Source organism: Microcebus murinus, chromosome 8, assembly GCF_040939455.1.
Source record: "Microcebus murinus isolate Inina chromosome 8, M.murinus_Inina_mat1.0, whole genome shotgun sequence".
In the NCBI taxonomy this organism is placed as follows: Eukaryota; Metazoa; Chordata; class Mammalia; order Primates; family Cheirogaleidae; genus Microcebus; species Microcebus murinus.
In genome coordinates this window covers 49172060-49199056 of record NC_134111.1, presented here as the reverse complement: position 1 = coordinate 49199056, position 26997 = coordinate 49172060, and the positions used below count along the sequence as shown (strand labels likewise).

At 38.7% G+C, this 26997-nt stretch overlaps 1 protein-coding gene across 1 annotated transcript in view; it reads right to left on the bottom strand.

Moving 5' to 3' along the window:
- The window catches only part of MYO3B (myosin IIIB), a 183150-nt gene that overhangs the window by 78714 nt on the left and 77439 nt on the right, over positions 1-26997 (bottom strand). Inside the window, exons 23-24 of the mRNA XM_076005394.1 lie at positions 12291-12402; positions 10847-11009 (exon numbers count right to left, since the gene is read on the bottom strand). Coding sequence (XP_075861509.1) covers positions 10847-11009; positions 12291-12402 — 275 coding nt within the window. The remainder of the gene's footprint in view (positions 1-10846; positions 11010-12290; positions 12403-26997) is intronic.

Genomic DNA, 26997 nt, shown 5'->3' with positions numbered 1-26997 from the left:
TTTTTTGGAAATTTTCTTTTTCTTGGTTGTGGAGGGGGTTATCTGATTGTATGTGTTTGTCCAGTTTTATTAAAGTGTTTGAATTTTATTGTATGTAAATTATACCTTCATAAACCTGACTTTTAAGAAGTTACTAGAATTTAAAAAAATAAGGCCTCCTCCTCAAACTGGATCTATTCCTGGAAAGCAGGATCCAATCTGCTTCTAATCCATTAGGAGGACAGAGTCTGAGGGGGAGAGCCTTGCTGTTGACAAGGGACCCTTCACAACCATTTGCATCATTGACCATAGCTGGTTTTGACACTAAGCACTTGGCTCAAAGTCTATGAAATTAGCAGGCTCTGGTTACTTGTGCATCTCAACCATCACAATTTTATTGACGAGAATGGCTACCAGCTGTCACCCTTGCCTCTGCCTCTGTATTTGGTGATTCAGACTTCATGGCCACAGCAAATCAAACTGTGATCCTGCTATGGCTCATCGTGTTGGAGTTTGAACTCCTGGCCAAATGGCTGTCACTCAGCTGTTATGCTGCCAATCACCCGTCACTGTGGGTTAAACATGATAGGCACACCAAGATCTTCCAACTATTCAGACATCTAAAAGGCCACTCACTTTCCACACCAGCAGGCAACAAATCTGGGTGATATTTAGCTCCTGGATTTTAGAATTTCTGGCTTCATGGAAGGAGGTAAGGGGGAGACTTGCTGTCTTTCAGAATAAGTTACAAAAAGGCCTCAAATCAGTGAGGGGAGGAGAATGGTGTCAGTAGCACATCACCTAAATCTTAACAATTGTGAAGTCCCTGAAAAATTTATCTATACAAATGAATCAAGCTCTCAGCATGATGGAGCACAGTTCTTTGAAAAACTGGAAACAACCAAAACCACTTGAAATCTTTCACGTGTTATTGTTGTATTCTAATTTTTCCCTGTCAAACATGACATAAGTTAAGATTTAGAAAATTCTCTTTTTCATAAAGATTTTATTATAACCATATTTGAGATATGACAGGTACTATTTTTCTCTAAAAGTGAAATTATTTCATCTTTTTGAAGTTACAACATTATTATGCTCACCATAAAGGAGTATTTCACAGACTTTTTTGTTCCAGTGAAGTTCACATTTAGGAAAGGGGCAGAGAGAGGGAACTAATGTTTCAGTGATTGAATACCAACTATGTGCCAGGTACTATGCACGATGCTTTGCATGTTTTACCTGATATCATCTTCACAACAGTCCTGAGAATTAGGCCTAATGAGTCTCATTTTACAACTGAGAAAATTAAGGCCCAGAAATTAAATAATTTTCCCCAAACTACATGGCAAATGATGGCATAGCCAGGATTTAAAGTCCATTGTTTTGACTCTAAATTCTTTGATTCTTCACATGCTTAGGACGGCCCAGGTGATCCTCCTGCCTCAGCCTCCCAAGTAGCTAGGACTACAGGCACGCGCCACCAAGCCCAGCTAATTTTTTTCTACTATTAGTAGAGACAGGGTCTTGCTCTTGCTCAGACTGGTCTTGAACTCCTGAGATCAAGTGATCATCCCGCCTCAACCTTCCAGAGTGCTAGGATTACAGGCGTGAGCCACCATGCCCAACCTATGTTTCTTTACTATAATATTATGTAGTTACTGTCTAAATAACTAATAAAAGTTACAAAATGTCATAACATTTTACGGTTCTACATGAAAAATATTTTAAATTTAAAGACATAAAGGCAACTCAAGTGTGTTATTAATCACAATAATGTTGCTCTATGCAATGTTGAGGTGGTTAAGATACCATTTCAGGCACTACCTGTTTGTGGCCACATTCTAAAGTTCTATAGGAGGTCCACAATGGAGAAAAATGATTCCAAACTGAAGAGGCTCTGTCCATGGGTTTCCTCTGAAGTTTTAATCTTGAGCCCTGTGGTGGGGGTGGGGTCCAACTGCTGCACCAAAGTTTTGTCTTAAGCATATTTCCATGCCATGTCAATATGACATCAGGCACCAGTGGACCTCAAGCCCACATTGACTTTGTAGCTTCCTCTCTGTGCATTAGGTAAACAGTACTTGCATTTTAGCTTGTTTAATCGTAACATGGTCAATAATTTTATTTCACAGCAAAGGACATTTCTCTGCATTCCAAGCTACGCCAAGACAAGAATTCTATTGTTTGTGCCAAAGAGAGGTTTGGTAGAGTTCATTTCTTGACAGAAACCTTGAAGCCACAGGCCAGTCTTCTCTCTGCTATAAACCACTTGCTCTAAGCCTGTCACAGACAAGGTAAATCATAATGCTTGCTGCCCAAACATTTCCCCCTCCAAAATGTTAAGCCTATAGCTGTCAGAAACCTGTCCCAGCCCTTTACTTGCAGAGAGCTAGAGAAACCAAGATAGCATGAGAGTGGACTGAACCCTTGTCTAAGTCTGAAGGATACCCTGTCTTCCATCAAACAGAGGTTTAGAAGACAGGGGAACTAGTTTGCAGTTCACAACTCAACCCAAGCTCAGGCATACCAGGTAGTTCTTTTCTTAGATGTTTCTTTGCTATGGTGTGGACATGGCCTAAAATGCCAGGAAAAGGGAGGCAGCTGGCTCCTGCCCTAGGGCCCAGAAGAGTTTGGAACCTTCGTCTCACACCTGCGCTTCCTCTGAAAAAGACTTACTTTAAGGAATTAAGCTTTTATTTGAAATGACTAGGGATCTTTCAAAGAAATAAAACTGGAGTGAAGAAAAAGTGGAATCAAAGGAGAACAACAAACAGACACAGAAAGGAGTGACAGAGGGCATGCTTGTTTTCCTTCTGTTTGTTCACAGTGGACCATTTCTCTCAATGGTGCAATCACTGAAACTCTCCTCCTGTGTGGCTTGTGATTAGCACTCTACTTATGTATAGCTTTATTGGTATGAAAAATATCTACTGTGGTCATTTTTACCTTTAAGAATCGTGGGTCATTTCAATGCATACCCTTGGCTGTGTTTTACAATGATTTTTATTCTTTGTATTGTTTTAGATTTTATAGAGCTTCTTTTCAATGAGTGTTGGTCTAATATAGAGTACCTGGTTTATACAAACAGTATCCCCTTGCCAGAGAGCATATTTTAGAGCCCTGTGTATTGGAGTGGGAGAATTTGAAACTCCAAATTAAATCTCTTTGTTTACCATGGTAGCCCCAGCATAAAGTAGTTGCTTAACAAATATTAAGTTATTGAGTATGGAATGTCCGATTTCCTTAAGTACTAAATTTTGACAGTTGATGTCTCTGACATTTCGCTTTGACACTTCTCGTTGTTTTGGGGTTTTTTTAATTGTGAATGTACATCCTCATTCTTTCGAACACGTTTTGTCTTATGATTATCTTTCAAAATATTTTTAGAGCAATTTTTGTGACACTATAAGTCAAAAATTCGAGTTATTTTTGAATTATGAGTTCTATCATGGAATAAATGCAGTGCAGACAGCTCAAAATATCAATGATGTGTTTGGGATGGATGTGGCTAATGAATGCACAGTATGTTGATGGTTTGAGAAGTTCCATTCTGATGATTTTAATCTTGAAAATGAGCCATGTGGGTGACCTGAGACCCAGGTAAATAATGATGAGCTGAAAGCTGCAGTGGAAGTGAATCTATCTCAACCTATGTGAGAATTAGAAGCAAGGTTTGATGTTACTATTCCAACAATATTGGACCATTTGAAACAAATCCACAAGATAAAGAAGCTAGATAGATGGGTACCACATGAATTAAATGAGCATCAGAAGAGAAATTATCTCGAAGCTTGCCTTTCTTTGCTGTCACTACATAGAGGTGAACAATTCTATATCATATTATTACGTTTGATGAAAAATGGATTATTTTGACAATTGCAAGCATTCAGCACAATGAATGGTTGGATAAAAATGAAGTGCTGAAACATAGTCCAAAACCGAATATTCATCAAAAAAGCTAATGCTGTTTGGTGGTCCAGCACTGGTATTATCCACTACAGCTTCATGAAACCTGGTCAATCCATTACAGCAGATGTCTACTGCATACAGTTGGATGAAATGATGAGGATGCTTACGATTAAGCAGCCAAGATTGGTCAATAGAGACAGGCCAATCCTCTAGCAAGACAATGTTCGACCACATGTTGCACAAACAACACTGCTGAAACTACAGAGGTTGGATTTGGAAACTCTCTGTCATCCTTCATATTCACCAGACCTTGCACCAACTGACTACCACCTCTTCCAGGCTTTGGACCACTTCTTGCAAGGAAAAATATTCAATTCTCAACAAGCTGTGGAAAACATCTTTCATGATTCCATTGCCATTCTTTCTCCAGGCTTCTTCGCTGCTGGCATAAGCAAGCTACCATTACAATGGCAAAACTGTGTTGATATTTTAGGTGCATACTTCGATTAATTGTACTGCTTCTTGTTTGAGATATAATAAACTAAACTTTTCATTCAAATTTGGACATCTCATTTTTAAATAATCTAATAGTAGTTAAGTGAATGAACGAAAGAAATATCCCCAATTTAAATATAGTTACAGGGATATTTCTGGAAATTTAGTTCCAGGAAATTGTTGCAACCATGTAATCACTGCCAACCCACCAAGAATGCTAAAGGAAACATCCTTTTAAAGTTAGAAAAGGCTAGGAGAAAGCCTTAACCTGAAAAGGTTTTAAAGTTCAGGCATTCCTTCTAAAGTTTCAGGATCAAAAAAAAAAAAAAGTTCAGGCAGTCTTAAACACTAAAAACTTGGTTCTGTTACAGTGTAGGGTCAAGCCTGTCTGGATGCCATGCTCACTTTCCCTTCTGGAAGCAGCGTTTAAAGCAGCTCCGCTTTGTGGGTGTCACATGATGCACCCAGTGGTTTCCAGCCATAGCGGTGTAACACGCCTGTTTGAAGGCTCAAGGAAGGCGCCCCAGCAGAGCCGTGACAGAGTCCCGCTGACACTCTGAAAAGCACTCTCCCCAAAGAGCATCAGAGGAGAAATGGTCATCATTGTTAGAGCTATTGTTATCTTCTGATAACATCTGTGTTGTTGGTAGGGCCAAGGAGGGGAATAAGTAGGAAGCTGATCAGAGAACAGAAAGAAAGGGAAAATAATTTCCATAGCACTGAAGCAATTAGATAAAACTGTGCTGTAAATCAGTGGGCTCTCCCTGCTCCTCTATGTGTATATATGGGGTCGGGATAGAGGGGTGGTACTGGAAGACTAATTCCTCTTGGGAGACACTCGGAAATTCTGTTTCCAGCCCCTATGGGCTGTCACCTACTCTGAGGGCTTTTCCCCTTTGAGACAAGGAGGCCCACAACTTTGCTCCCTTTAAAAAAAAAATCCTGAATTAGAGGGGCAGTTTAAAGCCAGTGCTTTCAAAAAATTAACAAAGAGACATCATAGCTCTTTTAAAAATTCCCTGCAGTTTGTCTGTTTTGATAATATATTCACTGAGGGATATATGCATTTTGTAGTTGAAGAAGTCTAGTTCGGTCTACTTTCTGAAACTTGAGTTAATTTTTAAATATGATAGATTAGTAATGGAATAAATGTAACTGTTAGTTTTTATTGAGAATATTCCATCTATCTGGACACTAATATGTGCAATTTTATTTTTCTGATTAAGAAAAGTACATATTTTTAATTCTTTGGCATTTAAAGGAATGTGTTTTCCTATGGCAAGAACCCATTATCAGAATCAATCAATAATAAAAACAATAAAACATGGCACTTCTCACTAAGGTGACATGCAAACTTGTTTCCCCTACCCCCCCAAAAACCCTTTGCTCAGGATCCTACACTCCTTCTCTCCTCACCTCCCCGTATTTCATAAAGGCCCTTTATTGACTGTGCAAGGTTATACACATAGGAAATGTATCCTTGTGTACCTAGGGTATTTTTTTCTGTTTGTTTTCTCTTTCAGCATTTGATCACTGGCTGGTGAACTGTTTGGGCCCACAGAGATCTCTAGACCACCAGCTCATGTATTTGAAAGGCATCTGTTTATTTTGAAAATGCAAATGTGGCCTACCTCAAAGACTGACAGGCAAGAAATGACCCACTGCGTGAGGGGAGAGGTTTCCAGTCTGGAACCCTGACTCTCCCTCCATCACACCAAGATCACTTGCTGTCAGAACCACTTAAACCAGCTCCTAGAATCTGAGTGAAGTGCCCACAATTAAAGTGAGCATGCTTATCTCTCCAGAATTAACCAGGCAGATCATTTCTCACCCAGTTTAAAGTAACGATGAGAGGACATTTCCAAAAGGACTGCGAGCCTTTGAAATGGTGGCTCCTAAACTGAGGGCTGCCTGGAGGAGGGCCCGATAACAAGGACACCCAGCTCCTAACAGGGGCTGCCCAGTCCTTACGAGGAGAAAGCCCAGAAAGGTTAATACCCTGACTTTGATCTCTGTCAAGGCATACCAGCAAGAATTAATTTACATTTCAGATGAAAAAGGTTGACAGCATGAAAAGGCATCTTGTTTCTGGCATGTGAATGTGCCGTAATAGATCGGGAATTCTGAAAGGAAGTTCTGAGGAAGCTAAAGGGATAAGCCAAGCGGCTGCTTTTATTGGGAAGGAGATGAAAGGAAAACAAATTTCAATATGCACTGCTCTGTAGCAACATGTAGGCCAAATGCTTCCTAAATTTCAAGGTCTGCTCTTTTTAAAAAAATGTATAACATATCTTAGCAACACCATGTAAAAAAAAAGACTATGGGCCAGAACTAGAAATACAAACAAATGCATTCCACAGAATCTAAATTTCAAATGAAGTGATTTGTTTAAAAAATAATAAATTATAGAATAACCTAAGAAACAAGCAGAAATGGTTGTGCTAAGATAACATCCCTATGCCATTTCCTACAGGTTTCTAAAAGTAAGGGAACCTCTGTTTCTGGGTCTTGTTCTACTTGGAAATGTCTTAGTGGATCGAAGAGGAGTTTGTAATGAGAAGATCATGCTTGGGAAGATTACAGCCCCAAATAGGAAAGTCAGAATGAGTTGCTTAGCTTTTTAGATAAACACAACTGTGCCTTCAAATCTCATCTCCCTATCTGTGCATCTTTAACACCAACACAAAACCAGCATGTCAATTCCTGTCCATGGGGTTGACTGAAGGGCAAAAGATTCTGTCTGCTTTTGCTCTGGCTGCCACCCTCTACTTCTAAGAGGGCAGAAGGGGCACCCTCTGCCACCTTCATGCCTGCCTAAGCCCCTGCAGACTCAGTTAGTGGAATACTTTGGCTGTAGCCTTAAGGAAAGGGGGTTGCTTGTAAGGATAAAAGCAGGAGACATCTTAAAGAAATGTGTTTTCTCTAGTTCCACTAAGCAAAATTATCCTTTCATGGTACCTACCTCATAAGTGCTCCACTGAAAAGATGTAATCATTACTATCCTGATACCATGATGACAAAGCAGACCTATCTCTGTTTTACTCCAGTGTTCTCCTGGCAGCAACAGAGTGCAAAACAGGCAGCTCTCTAAAGATGATTTTCAGGTAGGGAAAATTGGATTTATAATTCCTATATACTGGATTCAGTGGGTCAATAATATGTAAGCTCAAAGTTTATATTTTAAAACGTATGATGCATGTTCGGCTTTGGACAAAACTGCAAGATCAGAAATCAGTCCAATATCCTCTTTTAATGGGAGACCGTGCGCATGCGCGCTTGTGCATGTGTATGTGTGTGTGTGTGTGTGTGTGTGTGTGTGTGTGTGTTGAAAGGCGGCAAGTGGGGCACAAATGATGCACTTTGAGTTGTCTTTCTTAAGCTGCAACAAGAATTGCAGCCTCATCCTGAGGCTTTGAAGTTGTAGAGCTTAGAATTCCTAGGGGCCTGGTGTTAAAAATTAGCATTTGCATTTAAATGGCACCCCTTCCTCCCAAATATTTTAGTTTTGAATGAAGACATCAGGTTCTGGGCAGGGACCTCCTTGAAAAGGCTGCAGCTGTTTTATTTAAGGGTTTGCTTCAAGCTCAGCAGCATGTGAAACCCTCTCTCTCTCCTTGCTGCTGAGTCCACTGGCCTAGCTACTTCTCTCTCATTCTGTCTCCAATTGTTCTATCTCCAATTTCTTGCAGTTCCTGGAGCGCCTGGTGTGCTCAGGGGCCTGTTTCTTCCAGAGCCTCGATTAGAAATACACAATTTCAATGAGGACGGGAGCCAGCCTAGCAACCACAGTGGACACTGACATTTGCGGAGGAGCAGAGTGACCCGAGAGCCAGGGAGGGGATGGATGAGCCAGTCACCAGAGCTGTTCGCTCTCAAGCTGCCAAGGGCAAGCTGAGCCCTTACAGCCATGGTATGCTCGCCCTGTGGGGCCCAGAGGACCATGTTAGCCACATATAGGCCTGGATTTGGGAAAGTCAGTTTGCTGGGATAGTCCTTGAGTTATTCCTCCTCTGTTACGCTGAGAGGTCTTGCATATAATCAGAGAATTTCAAGGTTGGAAGGCACTTTCCAGACCTTTTTAACCGGTGCTCTCATTTCACAGATGAGGGACATGTGAAGAGGGAAAGAGATTTGTTCAGCTGGCAGTATGCAGAGTTGACTCTATCCAAACTGCCTGTGTTCAAATGCTGGCTCTGCCACTAATACTGTGTGACTGTGGACAAGTCACTTCACTTCTGTGCCTTGGCTTCCTTTTCTATAAAATCGATAGCATAAGAGTACCTAGTCAGAGCATCCTTGGCCAAGTATGGCATGCAACAAACGCTCACTGTTAGTCTCATTGTTACCACACAGTGGGTGTCAGAACAAGCACCAGGACCCCCCACTAGAAAGAACCCTTGACTCATCCCAGAGCTCCTGAATTATTAACCTTTCAGTTTTTCTAAACTCATAGGATCTTAGTCACAGAATATTTTCAAGCGGCCACTGTGAAAATGATGTTTTAATTACCTGCTTGAATATGAACAGCAGACTCACTTCTTCTGTTGCTTATTTTCTTAAATTTCCTCCGAGCATCATATCCTCTCCAGGCTAAAAATATAAAACCATGTGCTAGGAATGACATTAATTTAGGAACGTGCCAGAGAATTTATATAAGCTGTTTTCCCTTCCAATCTATTACCCCTCTCCTCCTCCCGTCTGCTTTCTCACTGAACAAAATAAGCAGAGCTACGTGAGCTGTGGTGGAGAAGAAGGGCCTCTCTGTACTGAGGGCTTGGCTTCAGAGATGTTCAGGCAATGAGTTTCCAGAATACTCTAGATTCCACTGATGAATCATGTGGGACCCCTAGCCCAGGGGTTTCCCTGTCATTCTAATCCCTGGGGGAAGCCGTATTTTCAGGACTTGGTGATACAGTGTAGCCGAAAGGGGCTTGGAGGGACGGTGGGAAGGAACTGGAATCGCTTGACACTTTCAATATTTTTTATTTGGGGGAAAAATATAAACATGAAAGTCGAAGATGAGAAAGATAAAGAGGGCAGTCACGGCAGATAATAAGTGGCACAACACTGGATTCGTTGTGATGTGGACTCTGTGCCAAGAGGTGTGCTGAGGGAGAGGGAGATGTGGGCTAGGAAGGGAAAAAGCAGGAAGATGGGTGAAGAGGAGGAGAGAAAAGAGGAAGGGACTCTCTGGGGTGGGGGCAGTAAGTCCTTTAGATTCAGAACTGGGACATTAAGCCACCCACCAGGAGCGTGAGTGTCTTTTCTCTTTGTTCCTCCTACCTCAATCTGAACATCACAACTCTCCAAATTGCTGGGTGACCTCAAAAAGTCCAAAGTGGACTAGGGTACATTATGATGGTGGGTTATGGGAGCACAAAGGAAATCGTCCACACTGTTCAAGATCTGGTGCTTTCACAAGCATTCATCCGTAGCATACGGGCTCAGATACTGTTTGTAACACAAATGGCACATACATGTATACAAAGAGGCACTGACTGGTCTGGGCATATGAGAGAGTCTAGCAATTTGTTCCTTTGGTTTAGAAGTACCATCTGGGCTAGAAAAGCCTTCTGGAAACGGCATTAGTAACTCTGATGCTGAAAACCTAGTCATGGACCTGAAGTATATATTATCTCAATCATTCTGGGAGATGTGGTACCGTGTCTGTGCCAGTAGGGTTTTACATCATGGGTCCACTCATACTGCCTCTGTCTTGGTATAGTATGTTGTGAAGACTTGTTTGCTTATTTGCAAGGTCAGGAATCACAGTGGTTGTTGGGGCTCATATAATGTTCTTCAAATTGAGAGTACCTGGGGAGCAGCAAATGCAGGGAAGAGCTTTCTCTAAAATCCTCTATCTACCTAAAGGCTGCATCCTCCAGAAGATACTAAATTTTTGCTGGAGGAAAGGGATGCATAGTGCAAAAAACTAGAGCTAACACCATATCCAGAACCCACACAAACTCTGTCCCAAGCTATTGTCTGTTTGGGGGGCCCATTCATCTCCCCTAAAAATCTTTTTATCTTCCTCTCCAATTGCCTATATCCTCCACTTCCCTCTCTCCTATGAACAGGGTATTTAAGCTTCAACTATCTAGCCCTTCAAACTTTGTGTGACTCTTGTGTGCTTATACATTAATAAAATTTGCATGCCTTTTCTGTCTTTTGTCAATTGTTTTATAGACTGAAATTATTGAAGTTTCAGGGCAAGGAAAGAAAGTTCCTTTTGTCCCTACACTGTCTTGCTCATGGCTTTCTTTCAGCACCTAGCACAGGGCCTGATCTGTAGTAGGCACTTGATAAATACTTGCTGAACAAGAAGGAAGGAAAGAAAGGAAGGAAGGTTGGAGGGGAATGAGAAAGAGAAGAAACCACTGAAAAAAGTAACAAGTGAGTAGGCCCCAGTGTTTAATGAAATGCCAAGACTTGGGGCAGTATTTATGAGAACTGAACCATTTACCTGACTGTATGGTAACGGCTCCCTTCTCTCTCTTCTCTCTGACTCTTTTGTATCTCCTAGCTCCAAGCCACCCTTTGGTATATGCCTGCAGCACAACCACTCTGCCTATGACTTCTTGCAGTAGCAAATTTAATTGCTCAACATGGTAATATTTGAGAAAAACCTGAAATGAGACATTATTTTAGCATTACATATGGGCTCCTCAACAGAAATTCACTCTACTGCAATAAATTCTTAATGAAAATATTAAAAACTACTATCTAAATAAAGTTTATAGTGATTGATTTATGCTCATATTACTGACATCTTGGGGACAAATGCATTTCCCTTCTAAGGATGAGCCCATCTTTTTTTTTTTTTTTTTTTTTTTTTGAGACAGTCTCACTCTCTTGCCTAGGCTAGAGTGCCATGGCATCAGCTTAGCTCACAGCAACCTCAAACTCCTGGGCTCAAGGGATCCTTCTGCCTCAGTCTCCCAGGTTGCTGGGACCATAGGCACATGTTACTGTGCCCAGCTAATTTTTTCTATTTTTAGGTGTTTGGCTAATTTCTTTCTATTTATAGTAGAGACGGGGTCTTGCTCTTGCTCAGGCTGGTCTCGAACTCCTGAGCTCAAGCAATCCTCCCGCCTCAGCCTCCCAGAGTGCTAGGATTATAGGTGTGAGCCACTGCTCCCGGCCGCCCATCTTTGATTATTGATGTAAACAGATGATGAAGTTAACAGGATTGTAGGTGATCCCAATGATCTCCAGGCCTGTGTCATGTCAGCCAGGAGTTTCATTCTCAGCTTAAGCTCTACCCTCTTTCCCCACAGCCACTGATGATAGTGCTAACCAGCAGGACTGACCTACAGTGGAAGTTTGGAAGGAGAGGAACCTGGGTGATCCACATTATCTAATTTCAGCTGAGGAGCCATGTTGTTGCCATCAACACTCAGGATAAGCTGGCTTTGGGGGCAATCCAAATGGACCATAAAAACATTGGATCCTAAAGGGATGTGATGTTTTACCAAATCACACAGATGACACTAATAATCAGGGTACACAGTATATAACATAACATGAATTTAACGAAAAAACAGAAAAAAACTCTAAAAGAAACTTATTACTGCCATCAGTGTGATTTTTGTATTTAAATGTGGTACTGGAATAAGTAGCTTGAAAAAAGGGACATTTTAAAATGAGCTCAAAGATTTTAGCTCATTCTAGAAATGCTAAATGGCTCTCAAATTACATTCGGAACAGGAGGCAAACCTTCCTTCTCTGGTCCATGAGGTCCCTGGACTCCCAACTGGAGACCAGCAAAGACCATTGTTATGTTGGGGTCTTGTCTGCTAAGCTACACAAGTTACAGAACCATTCATGCTGGTGCTATCACTGACAAGAAACAAAGGCAGGCAGTACAGCATCACAGGTGACAATCTGAACAATAAATAAAGAACTACCTTTGTTTTTCCCAGCACCCAGTGATCTAATTTGGACTTTTCCAAGATAGCGACACAGCTCTCTTTGCTAGTAGGAGGTGTTTGATGTGCTCTGAATGCCAAGTAGTAATACCTATAAAATAAAAGAGTAAAATGAAGCATTTTTCATCATTTGATTCTGTACAGTAGAATTGCTCTGGAAACCATTGACACGCCTTGTTTTTTTAATAGTAAATATTTCTTAAGCACCAATAGTAGCATATTAGGCAGTAAAAGATACATAGTTTATATGTATCAACTTGTTTCTTGTCTCCTTTCACATTTTCTGCAATGTGTATTTCCCTTTTAATGTTGCTTTATAGATGATATCCAATGCATACTTGCATCTTGTGCATGCAAAATCAAAATAATCCTTTTAGAAAGCTGAAATTTAGACAGCTCTCCTAGTAAAAGTCAAAAATTTTTAAATGTTAGTATTACTGTTATAAAAATAATTAAAATCCCATTGTACATATTTTGACTCTGCAAAATCCCATCTGAAGCAATCTGTAGATAGCAGAAGTGATCACAGTTTATAACTGCTGATTCTCTCTGTTGAGCCATGTGTCTTACTCAAGGTATAGAGTAGGTATTATTTCTGGATACCATCACCAAAACTGTATTTGTTTTCTTAAATTACATCATTTTAGTGTACTTCCAAACTTCCAGTGAAAGAGTTTCTGGGTGTATTCAAAGAGGACCACTGCAGGGGAAGAAAAACATCTTTTCCTCACTCCTCCTAGATTCACAGGTGAGGCCCCTATGACAAAAGACAGATTAATAAGAGAGAAGCATACAAATGTATTTAACATAAGTTTTAGGTGACACAAGAGCCTTCATAAGGGAATAAAGACCTAAAGTAGCAATTAAACTTGTGTATATTTATGCCAGCTTTGATGAAGAAATAGATAGTCATGGAGAAATTGGACAAAGAGTATGATCTAATAGTAATAAACGAGGAATTTAGCAAAGCCTGTTTGTTCAGATTCTTCTTTTTGTCCTTTGTCTTTCAGGATAAGGATGTTCTTTTTCTCTGCATGTAGGGAGGGTACCTCTCACATGGAGATCTTATGTCTTGCTTCAGGGGAAGGTCAGAAAATCCTTCCTGGGTTTTATGACTTGCTTTCAGGGAGAAGAGCAGGGGAAGGTGAGAGTGACCTTCCTGCCTCTGCTATTTTCTCAAATGCGGTTCCACATTTCCGGGTAATGTGTCCTGAACTTCATCACTACCAAAAGGTTTTTTTTTCTCCCCTTTCCTTTCTTCTCTTTTATTCTGTTTTTAAAAATATATAACTTGTTGAACATATTATCCTTTTAGGAAATCTCACCTTAGTTTTTCTTTAGAAAACTTCAAGGATCTTTTCTTTGCTCTTTATTGCCATCTATAATTAAATTCAACCCCTTGGAAGCTTAAAAATAAACTTCTTCCTTGTCAAAGGGTTTTTCTACCATTCCTCAGACAAGGATAATGTGCTATTGTGAAATTACTTTCAAATATAGAACTGTTTTTTCTTATTGAAAAAAATCACCAAAATATGAAATATGTTCCTTCCTCCTGCTAATTATACCCATGTCTTTCTGTTTATGGAAAAATAAACATGCCTGATCAGTACTTGAGTCATTTAACTTTATCTTCTTGCTATGAGATTGTTTTAAAAGTTAGAATATAATGCTGGATTTGCTGGAAACATTTGCATTTAGAAATCCTGGGACTGTTTCCAAGGCTCTGAGTCTGAACCTGAACAGTGGACCGGATGATGCTAGATCATTTGGCCAAACCTAGGAACCTGTTCACAGCAGCTATCTTCTGGAGCTGAGTGGGAGGATGGACAGCCAGGAGTTATGTTTAGGCCTTTCTGGGCAGTTGATAGTGTCAGCACAGATTCTTCAGCCCCATGTTCTCTCAAGACTGACTTGGCTTTGGCCACAGCAAAAAGATTGGGTCCTGGAGTACATGGGGATGGTGGCAATAACTGGCAAATCTATCTGGGGTGAGTGTCTATGGAAAAGCTGAAGTACAGATAGCTTAAAGTAGAAAATTCAGTAGTAAAATGAGAACTGCTTATACTTTTAGGTCATTTATAACATGGCTCTATTGGCTTTAAGCAACCCTGGCATGCTCATGCTCAATGCTATTGGCGATGAAGTATTTAAAAAGAACCTAATGAATGACCAGCACTTTGCAAGATATAAGAGGAATACAAGATAGGTTCTCATTCTCTAAAGATTTATACTTATGTTTCAGGCACCTGTGGGTATTTCTTAACACTTGCTAATCTCTAAATAGGCAGAATGTATTCTGAACTAACATAAATATTAGAACATAAATTTGATTTTTAGTCCATCAACCCAAATCTCTTCATTTATTAATATGATGATGATGATGATAATCATATCTAGCTTAGTTCAGAAAGAGATGGGTAACAGCACTGCAAAGAAGTGCTGAAGAAAATATACTGAAGAAACATGTGTGACATATCTATAGTAATCAAGTCAAAGAAGCGTGTGTTTCCTTCATGGAGTAATTTTGGATTCCAGCAGGTACCATGGTGAAAAATTACTTTGAGCTCCTGTATGCTTCACTATAAAGGTGAAACTGAACGGAACCAAGCCAACAGATCTGCCAGGAGGAGAGATCTTTTGGAAAAGACTCATTCCACCTCCTTCCTGAAGCAGCTTGTGAGTTAAACAAGCAGGAAATAATACAATAGCAAAATAATCAATGTAAAAGTCTGTCTTGAGGGTCTGGACATTGAAGGGCATTGCAAAAACAGTTCTTCCCTAAGCTGCCTCTTGTAGGTAGAATTTATCTCACAGATTGGAGTCTGAGGACTGAGTTAAGAGTCAGAAGATCTCTGTCTCTAACTGTGGGTAAGTCACTCACCTCTCTCTGCTGGAATTCCCACAGGTGGGAATAGGAACCAGACAAGTAGTTCTTAACTCTTTCTGTGGGGGAGACATGGGGCTCAAGACTCAATGCAAATCTGATAAAAGCTATACATATTCTATCTTAGAAAATGCTCTTAATACAACACATTGCATACATGTCAAGGAATCCACATAGCTCCTAATGGCCCTCCAAGGACCTAAGAGCCCTTCCTGTTCCAGAAGTCTATGAAAGATGATAAATTTCCCAAGGTCTCATTTTATTAAAATATAAGAACTATCAAAATAGTAAATACCCAGTTGGAAAATATCTCTATTTGGAAAAAGTCACTAAGGTTTTTTCTAAAATGTTTTGTTGTATGGAATGGAGACTGTTCAAGGAAAACTTTTTAAATATACCAGGCAAAGCAGTTTGGGAAGTATTAGTAAAAGTTTAAAAGGCAACTAGAGATATATCCTTCTGCATTTAAATTATAGATCCATAAACTGGAAGAATCTGTAAGATTCTAGGATATGTTCATTTTCTATTGCTGCATAACAGATTACCTCAAAATTTAATGCCTTAAAAACAGACATTTATCTTCTCATAGTTTCTGAGGGTCAAAAATTCAGCTTATTTGGGCAGTTCTGGCTCAGGGTCTTTTATGAGATTACTGTCAAGATGTCAGCCATGGCTGCAGTCATTCAAAAGCTTGAATGGTACTGGGGATCCATTTCCAAGATGATTCGCTCACATGGCTGTTGGTAGGAAGCCTCAGTTCCTCACTGGCTGTTGGAAGGAGGCCTCAGCTCCTTGCCACATGGGCCTCTCCATAGGACTGCCCAAAGGTCGGGCATGGTGGCTCATGTTTGTAATTCTAGCACTCTGGGTGGCTGAGGCGGGAGGACTGCTTGAGCTCTGGAGTTTGAGACCAGACTGAGCAAGAGCGAGACTCTGTCTCTACTAAAAATAGAAAAATTAGCCAGAAGTCCTGGTGCCCACCTGTAGTTCTAGCTATTCAAGAGACTGAAGCAGGAGGATCACTTGAGCCAAGAAATTTGAGGTTGCAGTGAGCTATGATGATGCCACTCTACTCTACCCAGGGCCTCAGAGCAAGACTCTGCCTCAAAACACACACTCAAACACAAAACAGAGGACTGCTTGAATTGCTTCATGACATAGAATATGGCTTCCCTCAGAACAAGGGATCACAGAGAAATAAGGGGGGGGGCGGGAGGCGGGAGAGAGAGGGCATGGAGGAATCTGCAATGCCTTTTATGACTTAGGCTTAGAAATGATACACCATCATTTCTTCCATATTCTTCTATTTGTTAGAAGCAGGTCATTAAGTCCCAATCACATCCAATGGAAGAAGATTTAAGTTCCACTTCTTGAAGGGAGGGAGTATCAGATAATTTGTGGACTTATTTTAAAACAAACAATCTCTCTAGGTTATTAAGTCTCCTTTCCACTGATGAAGAAAACCACTCTCAATGATATAAAATGACTTATCCAAGATGACAAAAAGTAAATGACAAAGGCTAAAATTATTATTTGAGTTGACTTCCATACCATTCATTAATCTTTTCTTTTTTAAAGAACTGATATGACTCCAGCGAATAAAGTTTAATTTTTGATGCCAGGGAAAGAAAGAAAAAAGAGTAAAGTTAAATGCTACTTCTTACCAGAAAAGAAACAATTGATGAATTTGCCTACATTTTTCTACATGAAAAAAATTTGAAAATTTGGGAAGAATTGACCTTTTTTAGTTTCATTGTATGCTTTAGATACATCGTCTGCTTACATACAAGAACTTCCTAGACTTTTATGGTTTTTCCATATTACCCTTTATTATGCTCTTTATAGAGAGGTCCCAACAAAATGCTATTGTTTGGAATGTATGTGTATCTCTCACCCAATCAATAGTGGTGAATTTCTCCACTGACTCTCAAAGCCTCAAGTTAAATATAACCCATTTAACTTAAAGAATAAATATTGCCTTTGAGGCAGACAGGAGCTTTTATTTCTCTTCACTTTTCTTTCTTCTGTTCTTTAGTGCAAATGGAGAAAGTCTTTGGTAAGACAAAGTAGAGAAAGAGAGATTTGGTTTAAGTGTACCAAAGTTGTCCTATGAAACCTTGTCTATCTCAGCAAGAGGAAGTTTCTTTGGTCATATTCATGGTTCCACTCAGAAGACTATGACCAACATAAGTCTAAGAAACTGTAATGACCAAATATTGACCTTCCAAAATGGAAAAAGAAACAAAGACTGTCAGGTTTCCCCAAAACTTCCAGACTTTCCTCCAGAAGAAGCAGGACATTAAAGAGAAGGCAGAGAGGAAATGACAGTAGGAACTATAGAAAATGAGACACTGAGAAAAAAATAATTTAAAAAATAAAAAAGAGCATCAGCAAACTGTGGGGCCTTAATACATGTAATTGGAATCCCTGGAGGGGATGGGGGAAAAGGAAGGGGACAAAAATTATTTGAAGAAATAATGACTTAAAAATTTCCAAATTTGTTGAAAATAATAAACCAATAGATCCAAGAAGCTCAACAAACTCCAAGTACAGAAAACCTTGAAGATAACTACACCAAAGGGCGTCAAATCAAATTTTCTCAAAAGCAGTGATAAGGAGAAAATCTTAAAAGCAACCAAAGAAAAAGGACAAGTTACATATAGATGGCTAAGGATAAATATGACATCAGCGTTCTCAGCAGAAACAATGCAAATGAAAAGATAATAGAGCTAAATCTGTAAAGTACTGAAATATAAATAATTCTATATCCAGTAAAAATATCTTTCAAACATAAAGGCAATATAAAGATTTTTTCAGACATACAAAAGCTGAAAGAATACATCACCAGAAGATTTACACTATAAGAAATGTTAAAGAAAGTCCTTCATGCAAAAAGAAAATAATACTAGATGAAAATGTTGATCTACATAAAGGAATGAAGGGGAACTTAGAGGAACTGTTAGTAAATATATAACACGTTTTTCTTAATTATTCAAATCGGTTTAAAATATACTTGACTGAACAAAAATAATAATGTATTATGAGCTTTATAACATATAGATAAATTAAATGTATGACAACAGTATAAAGGTCAGGAGAAAAGAAATTGAAGTAGACTACTGTAAGATTCTCATACTATATGTGAAGTGGTATAATATCGCTTGAAGGTAGGCTAAGATAAGGTAAAGATGTATATACTATAAATCATAAAGCAACCCCTAAAATAACAAAGAGCTACAGCTAATAGGTCAATAAAGAAGATAAAATGAAATCATACAAAATACTCAATAAATCCTGAAAAAGAAGAAAAAAAGGGAGAAGGAGGAGGAACAGGAAGAAGAGGAGGAGAAAACAAGGATCAGATGAGACTAATAGGAAATAAATAGCCAAACGATATATTCAGCCTAATCATGTGAATAATTATGTGAAATGTAAATGATCAAAACATTCTAATTTAAAGGCAGAAAATTTCAGACAAGGTAAAAAAGCAAAATGCAACTATAATATATATATTTTAAATATATTTTAAATATAAATATATATTTACCAAAAATGCACATATAAGTGAATTTATGGTAAAAGTGAATTTGTGGTATAGACACAAATAAGTGAAAAGTAAAAGGTATTTTTCATTCTAATGCTAGTCAAATGAAAACTGAACTACCTGTATTAATATCAAAGTAGATTTCAGCGGCAAAACCCAAAAACTACCAGGGATATCAAAAATAAAAAAACTATTACAGTGATAAAGAGTCCAATTCATCAAGAGGATCTAAGAAATCCTAAACATTTTTGCAATTAATAACAGAGCTTGAAAATACATAAAGCTAAAACTGATACTACTGCAAGGAGAAATAGACAAATCCATAATTATAGTCTGAGATTTCAATATTCTTTTCCAATAATTGATAGAACAAGTAGGCAGAAAAATCATCAAGGATACAGAAGGCTTCAACAACCAATTTGACTTAACAGACATTTATAGAACATTGCAGTCAACAACAGCAGAATGCATACTGTTCTCACGTGAACATGAAACATTTATCATGATAGACCATATTCTGGGTCATAAAACGCAACTTCATAAATTTTCTCCAGCATCTTTCACCTCATTGGAACTTTCGAGTGTCTATAGGGATCTGGAATATTAGCCTTTTGTCTTAGAAGTGTCCATTTCTTATACCTGAGTACCAGCTGTCAAGCTGTCCTTGACAGACGTGTGAAAGATCCAAAGAATATTCTATTTGGACTAGTGTGTCAGTAAGACATTTGTGTTTCAGTAGAAAGCTCTATGTATCATCTTTAATATACCCTCCTGGGTTATCAGATTCTAGTCCTGTTCATCCTCTTTGCAACTCTTTCTAAATTCCAGGCAACTGATAGATACATACATAAATTCTGTCCAGTCTGGTGGTGATTTTAATTGACTTCCTCCCCACTGTGGAAAACCAGTTTTATCTCCATTTGCAATTCATCTCAACCTCTCTTTATTTCACATAGGCTGTGCTATTTTGACTTTTCTTTTGAACCGATTATAACATCTGCCTGGTTCCTTCATATCTCATAAAATAAATTATTTTAACACATTCATCTTTGTTTCTGTATGCCAGTCATGATGTTATCTTCTTCTGAACATTATCTTTTAACAAGAGAAAAAAAGAAGTACAAAAATCTATACCATAGAGGTTTGACCCAAAGGGGAACACACATGGCAGGTTTTAAGGCAGAAGTCCTCATACCTAGGTAGATGTACTGCTACTAAGCAGTCCAAAAAGGCCTCTAGGCTCAAAAATACTGCCACTTTTCTACTTATAACCTTTGAAGTGGAAATATTCATGGACTATGTTCAGATTAGACTTTACTAAGAAACTCAAACTGTTTTCTAAAGAGATTACACTGATTTGTAACCTCACCAGTAGAGTAAGAAAGTCTTACTCTATCCAAGACAATATAAGGAATTATCAGACTTACCGATTATTGCCAAAATAGGTATAAAATGGTACTGAACTGTGGTTTTAATTTTCATTTCTTTGATGTAAGGGGCTGGACTTTTATTTTCAATAATGTTTTCTAACAATGAACAATATATACAATAAATTTAATTCCTCTATTTTTTCCTAATGATTCCTCTTACTCCTGGAGGGGAGAAGAGTCACTCATTTTAGACAAAAATTGTATTAGCCTTGGAGATTGTTTACATTTTTGTAACACCTTACATTATAAATTTGTACTTCTCATCTGCTCCTGCATTTTTACATTAGGAAAGGGATTCATATCTTCTAGATGGGTTTGAAATCCCATCCCATAATGAATGAGCTCTGCTTTGATTCATCCCTCCAATTTGAGTTTTGCACTCAAAGGAATACAAAACATCTGTACCTCTGCATGGAGATTTGCACAGACTGAAGTCAATAGTGAAAACTTTTTTTTAAGGTTCATTTTATGGACTGAAACATTTTTTTATTTTTAAAATTTTTAAGCAAATTTCTTTCTTTTAGAATAGATCGTTTATTCTGTATAGATTTAGGGCTTTGGTATAACCATATTGTCCCCATTCTTCACTTTCTAAATTAAATCAGTTTTTCATCTCCATTTATTTGTTCATAAAATAAAACTTTATATAGGATCTACTGATGTGCCAGGCATGGGAGAAGTGCTGAATGACATGGGTGAGCAAAGCAGACAGTTTCCCTGCCATCCTGAACCTTATATTCTAGTGGGGAGACTAACATTAAACAAAATATGAAGGACATGATTCTGAATAGGGATAAGTGGTATAAAGAAAAATTAGGGGGTTAATGAGTATATTTTCGAAGTGTATTTTGGCAGGCAGCTTTAAGCAACAAGGATAGTGAGGAAATTGAAGCCATGTCATATGAGAAACTGCTGAAGTGGCAGAGAGCATTGAGCTTAGGAACAAAAAGACTTAGCAAGGTCTCTTAAACTATCAAGTGCAAACAATCTTTATAAGAATCACCTGGAAGGCAAGTGGCTCACCCCTGTAATCCTAGCACTCTGGAAGGCCAAGGCAGCAGAATCACTTGAGGTCAGGAGTTTGAGACCAGCCTGAACAAGACCTCATCTCTACTAAAAATAGAAAAATTAGCCGGATGTGGTGGTGTGAACCTATAGTTCCAGCTACTCAGGAGGCTGAGACAGGAGGATCCCTTGATCCCAGGAATTTGAGGTTGCTGTGAGCTAGGCTGACAAGGCTCACTCTACTCAGGGCAAAAAAAAAAAAAGTAAGAAAAAAAGAAAAGAAAGAAAGAAAGAATCACCTGGAGATTTCATAAAAGATGTGGATTCCTGGGTCACCCTCCAGACATAGAATCTCTGGGCTTTGACCTTAGGAATCCATATTTTAATAAGCCCCTAATAGCGATTTTGACATACTATGTAGTATGAGACCACTGACTTAGAGGAACATGATAATTCACTGCCATCAAGTGGAGAAGAGAGACAGTTTGTTCAGTAAGGCCCACAAGGTAGAACTGGGATGGATGCTTAGAAGCATTTGAAGGATGGTTTTGGTCAGAGTTAGGAATGACATGGTGGTGATTAGACATTTATAAACATGGAAGGGGCTTCCTCAGGAGCCAATGAATGAATTCTTAGACCCTGGAACTGTTCAACAGGAAGTTTGTTGAAAAGGTCAAGAATGGTGGTGAAGAAATTCTAGGGTAGTTGGATTGGATGGCCCTTTAAGATTTCTTCTAACAAAGATGCTATGTGGACTTCTTCCTTACACTAAAAGAATTGCTTCTGTGATTTTAAAACTCGTGTTTATAATTATTCCAATACTGTTACTGTGACAAATCTTGGGTTACCATCTTGTATTTGGAGAGTAAATTGGAAGACTCCTCAAATTTCCCGAGATAGTCTGCTGGGGCTCTCAGAATTTCAACTATGATCTCTTTCATAGGATATTCTCCTCAACATACAACTAGAACAGTGGCTTTCAGTGTAGTATACTGGTCAGTATCAGCAGCAGTACCACCTGTATACTTGTTAAAAATGCAAATTCTCTCTCTCTCTCTCTCTCTCTCTAACACACACACACACACACACACACACATTCTCTCTCTCTTCTCTTACTGAATCAGAAACGCTGAGGATGGGGCCCAGCAATCTGCATTTTAACAAGCCTTCCGGGAGAAACAGAAAGAGAGAAACAGAATCCCAGGGAAATGAAGTGACTTGTATCCAGTGACACAGTCTATCAGACTCCCATGTCTCTCTGTCATCTTAGGACCAAATGACTTATGGAGTTTCTGGAGCACATGATTTTCCCTTTGAAACTGACATTTGTCAGTTGCTCAGAATCTACCCTAAAGAAATCCTCACACATGTTTAATATTTAGGATTGTTTATGGAGAGCTGCTGGCAATCAATTATAAATAATTTCAGTATTCACCAGTAAAGAAATGGCTAAATATCACAATTCCAATGAGGAGGTTAAAAAAATTTGTCAGAGCTATAGAACAACATGGATTTATCTCCAATACATATCATTAAATAGAAAAGCAGTTGCCAACTGGGAAAAAAAACAAAACAAAACAAAAAAAACCGTGATTCGCCTTAAGCTAAAAGTGCAAATCCCCCCTCCTTCTGTAACTGCACACGTGTGTGTGTGTGTGTGTGTGTGTGTGTGTATGTGTATGTGTATGTATTCTGAAAGGATAAAACTATCAAAAGAATAAAAGTGCCTTTATTCTTTAGAGAGGGGCCATGGTTGGGCAGATGCTGGGAAATGGAATTAGGGATATAAAACAAAAAAGATTTTAGCCTCTTATGTAATACTTAAAAATTATAGAGGAAAAGGTACTCATACATTATTTTTGCAATTGAAAGTTAATTTTAAGCATTGGGTAAAAATCCATATGGTTTAATTAAAATGGACCCAAGTCCTGGTCAAAGAATCATGGATCTACTAATTTGATCAATATCACTTACATCTAAGTAGAAACATCCCGAGTCATATGGCAAAGAACATCAACACTTTTCCTATTTTAAAATACTCCTTGAGGCACCTCAATCTACATCAATGACAACCCAGACTGTCTACTCAGACACACAAAATACTAGACAATTATCTGAACAATTCAATCCACATAAATAATTTTCTCTTATGTAGATAATGGAAGTAGCAGAGCTATTTTGGCTTGGATAATATGATAATTACTCCCAATTGCCCATTTCCCTTTGTGTATATAAAAATCCAGATTTAGTTTATTAAGTTCTTTCTTATATTTACTATAAGCCCCTTACTTTAATTTTTTCCCTTCGTGTTTGGCCTTGAGTAAAGAGAGAGAACAGCTGGCCACCATCTGCTGCCAGAAAAAAAAAGCCATTATATTCATTATATCCTTAGGAAGACTCCTAAATTTGGGCCTTGGGATAAGAAATCACATTGATCTGTACTATTATTAGGTTGCAAAAGTCCTGAAATTATAAATTCCTTCTGATGCAGTGTTACTCACTACAGCTTTCTGCACATAATGGGTGCTTAATAAATGTTTCTGATGCTGCTGATGCTGCCTCTTTATAAACTTTAAATAAGAGGCCTTCTAAAGGGGAAAAAACACTGTGACACTGGGAATTGGAAATTGAGGCTGAGTTTATTCACAAATTAATTTGTAATAAAAGCTAAACTTAGAACTGATTATTCTATTTTACAATTACAGAAATTATTAATGGATTTTTTTCTGATTGAATTCTACAGATTGATTTCACAATGAATATTCAGATGTGTTCAACCACCTCATTTATTTATTTTGAGGATGGGCTGAAATCAGATAGACTCTCATTTTATATCCTGACTGTACCAACTACATACTCTCTGAGTGACTTTGAGCCAATTTTCTCATTTGTAAAACCAGAATAATATCATCTATTTGGGTGGCTATTACCAGTGTTAAGTGAGATAACATCAGTAAAAACCTACCATGAAGCCTGCCATAAGCAAGTGCTCAATAAGTAAATGTCCATCTCTTCCTTCTTCCTTTCCTTTCTTTGAGAAAAATCTATTTTTCTCTTCTCCCAACCAAATGTGTGAGGAAAGTAGCTAGCAATTTTTTCTCTGAGTCAACCCTAAACCCTGCTGCTCAGGGCTTGGCAGGTGTTTACTATAAAGTAGCTAGAATATGCTACAAGAAGAATAGCTAATAGGTTAGCTGGGCATCAGCTGATGGACTGGGCAGTGCTTCTTGCAGCACTGTGTTGGGAGAAATTCTGAGGTCACATCCAGCCTGTGAAGGAAACATGCCTTGATCGAGGAGCCAGGTCTGCAGCTGGGACTGGAGAGTGAAGTTGTGCTCACAGGCCATGGCTTTGGATCCCTGTGTCGGGAGGCTTTCTTCTTCCTCTTCTCCTCTTCCCCTTTTTCTCCAAGTTGTTCATTATTTTATTCATTCTTTTCCTTTTTGTGGTTTCATTATTATCATTTTTTAACATAAGTTAGCCCCATCAATATTTGTTTTAAGGAATCCCCAAGCAAGGACATAGAATTTTAATTCAGTCATTGATTTCCATAGGGTAAGACAGGCATACTTGCCTCTTGGATTCATTCAGGAACCAACCTGGATGAGCCTTAGTAACATGAATTCAAGGATCAAAGTCCAAATAGGAAAGACTTGAAAATAATGGTCACCTCTAAGAATGTCTGGATGTTTAGAGTCATTACAGACCCTTCACTGGTGGTGGGATTAAGACCACTGGGACTTAGGGATGATATGTGGCTCGCTGCACCAATTATTGGGGGTTCGTGACATCCCCAATAAAGATAGAGTCCCCTGGCAGACTGTGTTGCAAGAGATGAGAGAAACAAAGACACAGACACAGAAATAATATTTGCAAAATACAATGCTCTCATGTGAAAAAATCATGGGATACAATGATCAAAGGTTTTGGGGGTCCCCCCAAAATCACAATGTGTCCTAGCTAATTTCCTTCTCCTTTCTAGAAGTGAAAACCACATAATTCTTCAGTAGGTACAACCTTTTTAATTAAGGTAAACTGATTTTATCCCAAGCTCAAGTTATATACATGGATATCAATCTTTAACTTCAGTAGCTGCAACCCATTTGATCAAGGAACAAAGAAACTACATGTTTTCCACTGGGAGATTGGTTTTACATTAACTGAGGCATTGTTGAGAGAAAGGGAGAGAAGGAACTTGGCCCAGTGTTTTAACAATGGAAGCCTTGAGACCCTTCTCCCAGGCTGACATATTGCAATCTACCTCTACAGCCATGAGAAGTTTTCATGTCAGGCTGCTCTGTGGCTTTTCATCCATGAGACCCCTTAGGCTCTGAGGTTGGAGCATGCTTTGCTGTAATCCCAGATTGCTGATATATGTCTCCCAACTAGGCAGTTAACATTTACACTTATTTCAGGCTTCTGCTCAGGCAATTCCTTCACCTCCTCTCCTCTCACAGCCTCAGACATAGCATCCCTAAATCCCAGTAGTCTTAATCCCATCACATTGGCGAGAATACCTGGATCTCAAAAGATTACTCTAGAATCCAAGAACTGGTCAACTTTGGGGATGACCTCAATGAGGAGTTTTGTGGATCTTCTCCCTTAGAGTATAAATAGATAAAAGCATCAATAATAAAGCACCTTAGTTGAAGGGTAAGGGGATAGAATCATTCATTCCATTTTTTAGAGCACCTACTGTGTGCAAGGACTTTATTAGAGATGTGTACACACACTTAAGGGCAGAGGTGTATAAATATCTTTTTAGGAGAAATTTCTTCTGAGGACACTTTGGTTCTTCACAAATGTTAAACAGCAACACTTGTGTCCATTAACCCCTGGGATTCACATGGCTTCCTGTAGCTGCTAGAGACCTTGCTACTCAGAAGGTGGCTATAAAATCAGGTATCTGATTGACAAAAAAAAATCACAATATAACTAATATGTCCAGTAAGTTTGGTTCCTTTCCAAATATCATTCTCTCCCAACTCCCTGGGAGAGTATAGCCTTAAGAATGCTCTTATTGCCACAGACATTTCAGAAACTCATTTTAAGAATCAATATCTGAGCTTCCATTTAAAAATTACCTTCAAAGTTGGTAAATTTTTGTTGTGTGTTAATTGTTGAAAATAGCCAAGATTAATTCAGCGCTAAGTCTAATAGAAAAGGTGATCAAACTAGATGTTTCTATAAGTCAAATAAGATAATTGTGTGCTGAGTTCTGAAGGAAGCTCCAAATACAAGATATTTTGAGCAACAGAAGGATTTTTGGAACAAATTGTTTGTGAAGCTGTTGAGAGGATCAACCTCAATCTCAATGAATATGAAAATCTAGTGTCCATTCCATTATGCTATACATTTAGACTAATTCCTTTATGCAGTTGTATGCTCTCTCTGGCACTGCCAGGGAATTCTACAAATTTACAACCCTTCACTAATTTCATTTTAATCACAAAGGGAAGATATAGGAAAAGAATAATCAGAAATATTACACCATGGAAAAAGAAGATCTGAGAAACAGAAAATTTAAGGTATTATTCACATTGTGTAGATCTCGTATAGTCCCAGATTACAGTATACAAAATCCCACAAAATAGTGAAGTGCAGCCTAAGCAATATAGTGAGACCTCATCTGTACAAAAAATAGAAAAATTTGCTGGGTTTTGTGATGCATGCCTGTAGTCCCAGCTACTCCAAAGGCTGAGGCAGGAGGATCACTTGAGCTGAGGAGTTTGAGGTTGCTGTGAGCTATGATGACACCACTGCACTCTAACCTGGCAACAGAGCAAGACCTTGTCTTTAAAAAGAGAAGTGGTCTTTCTTGTT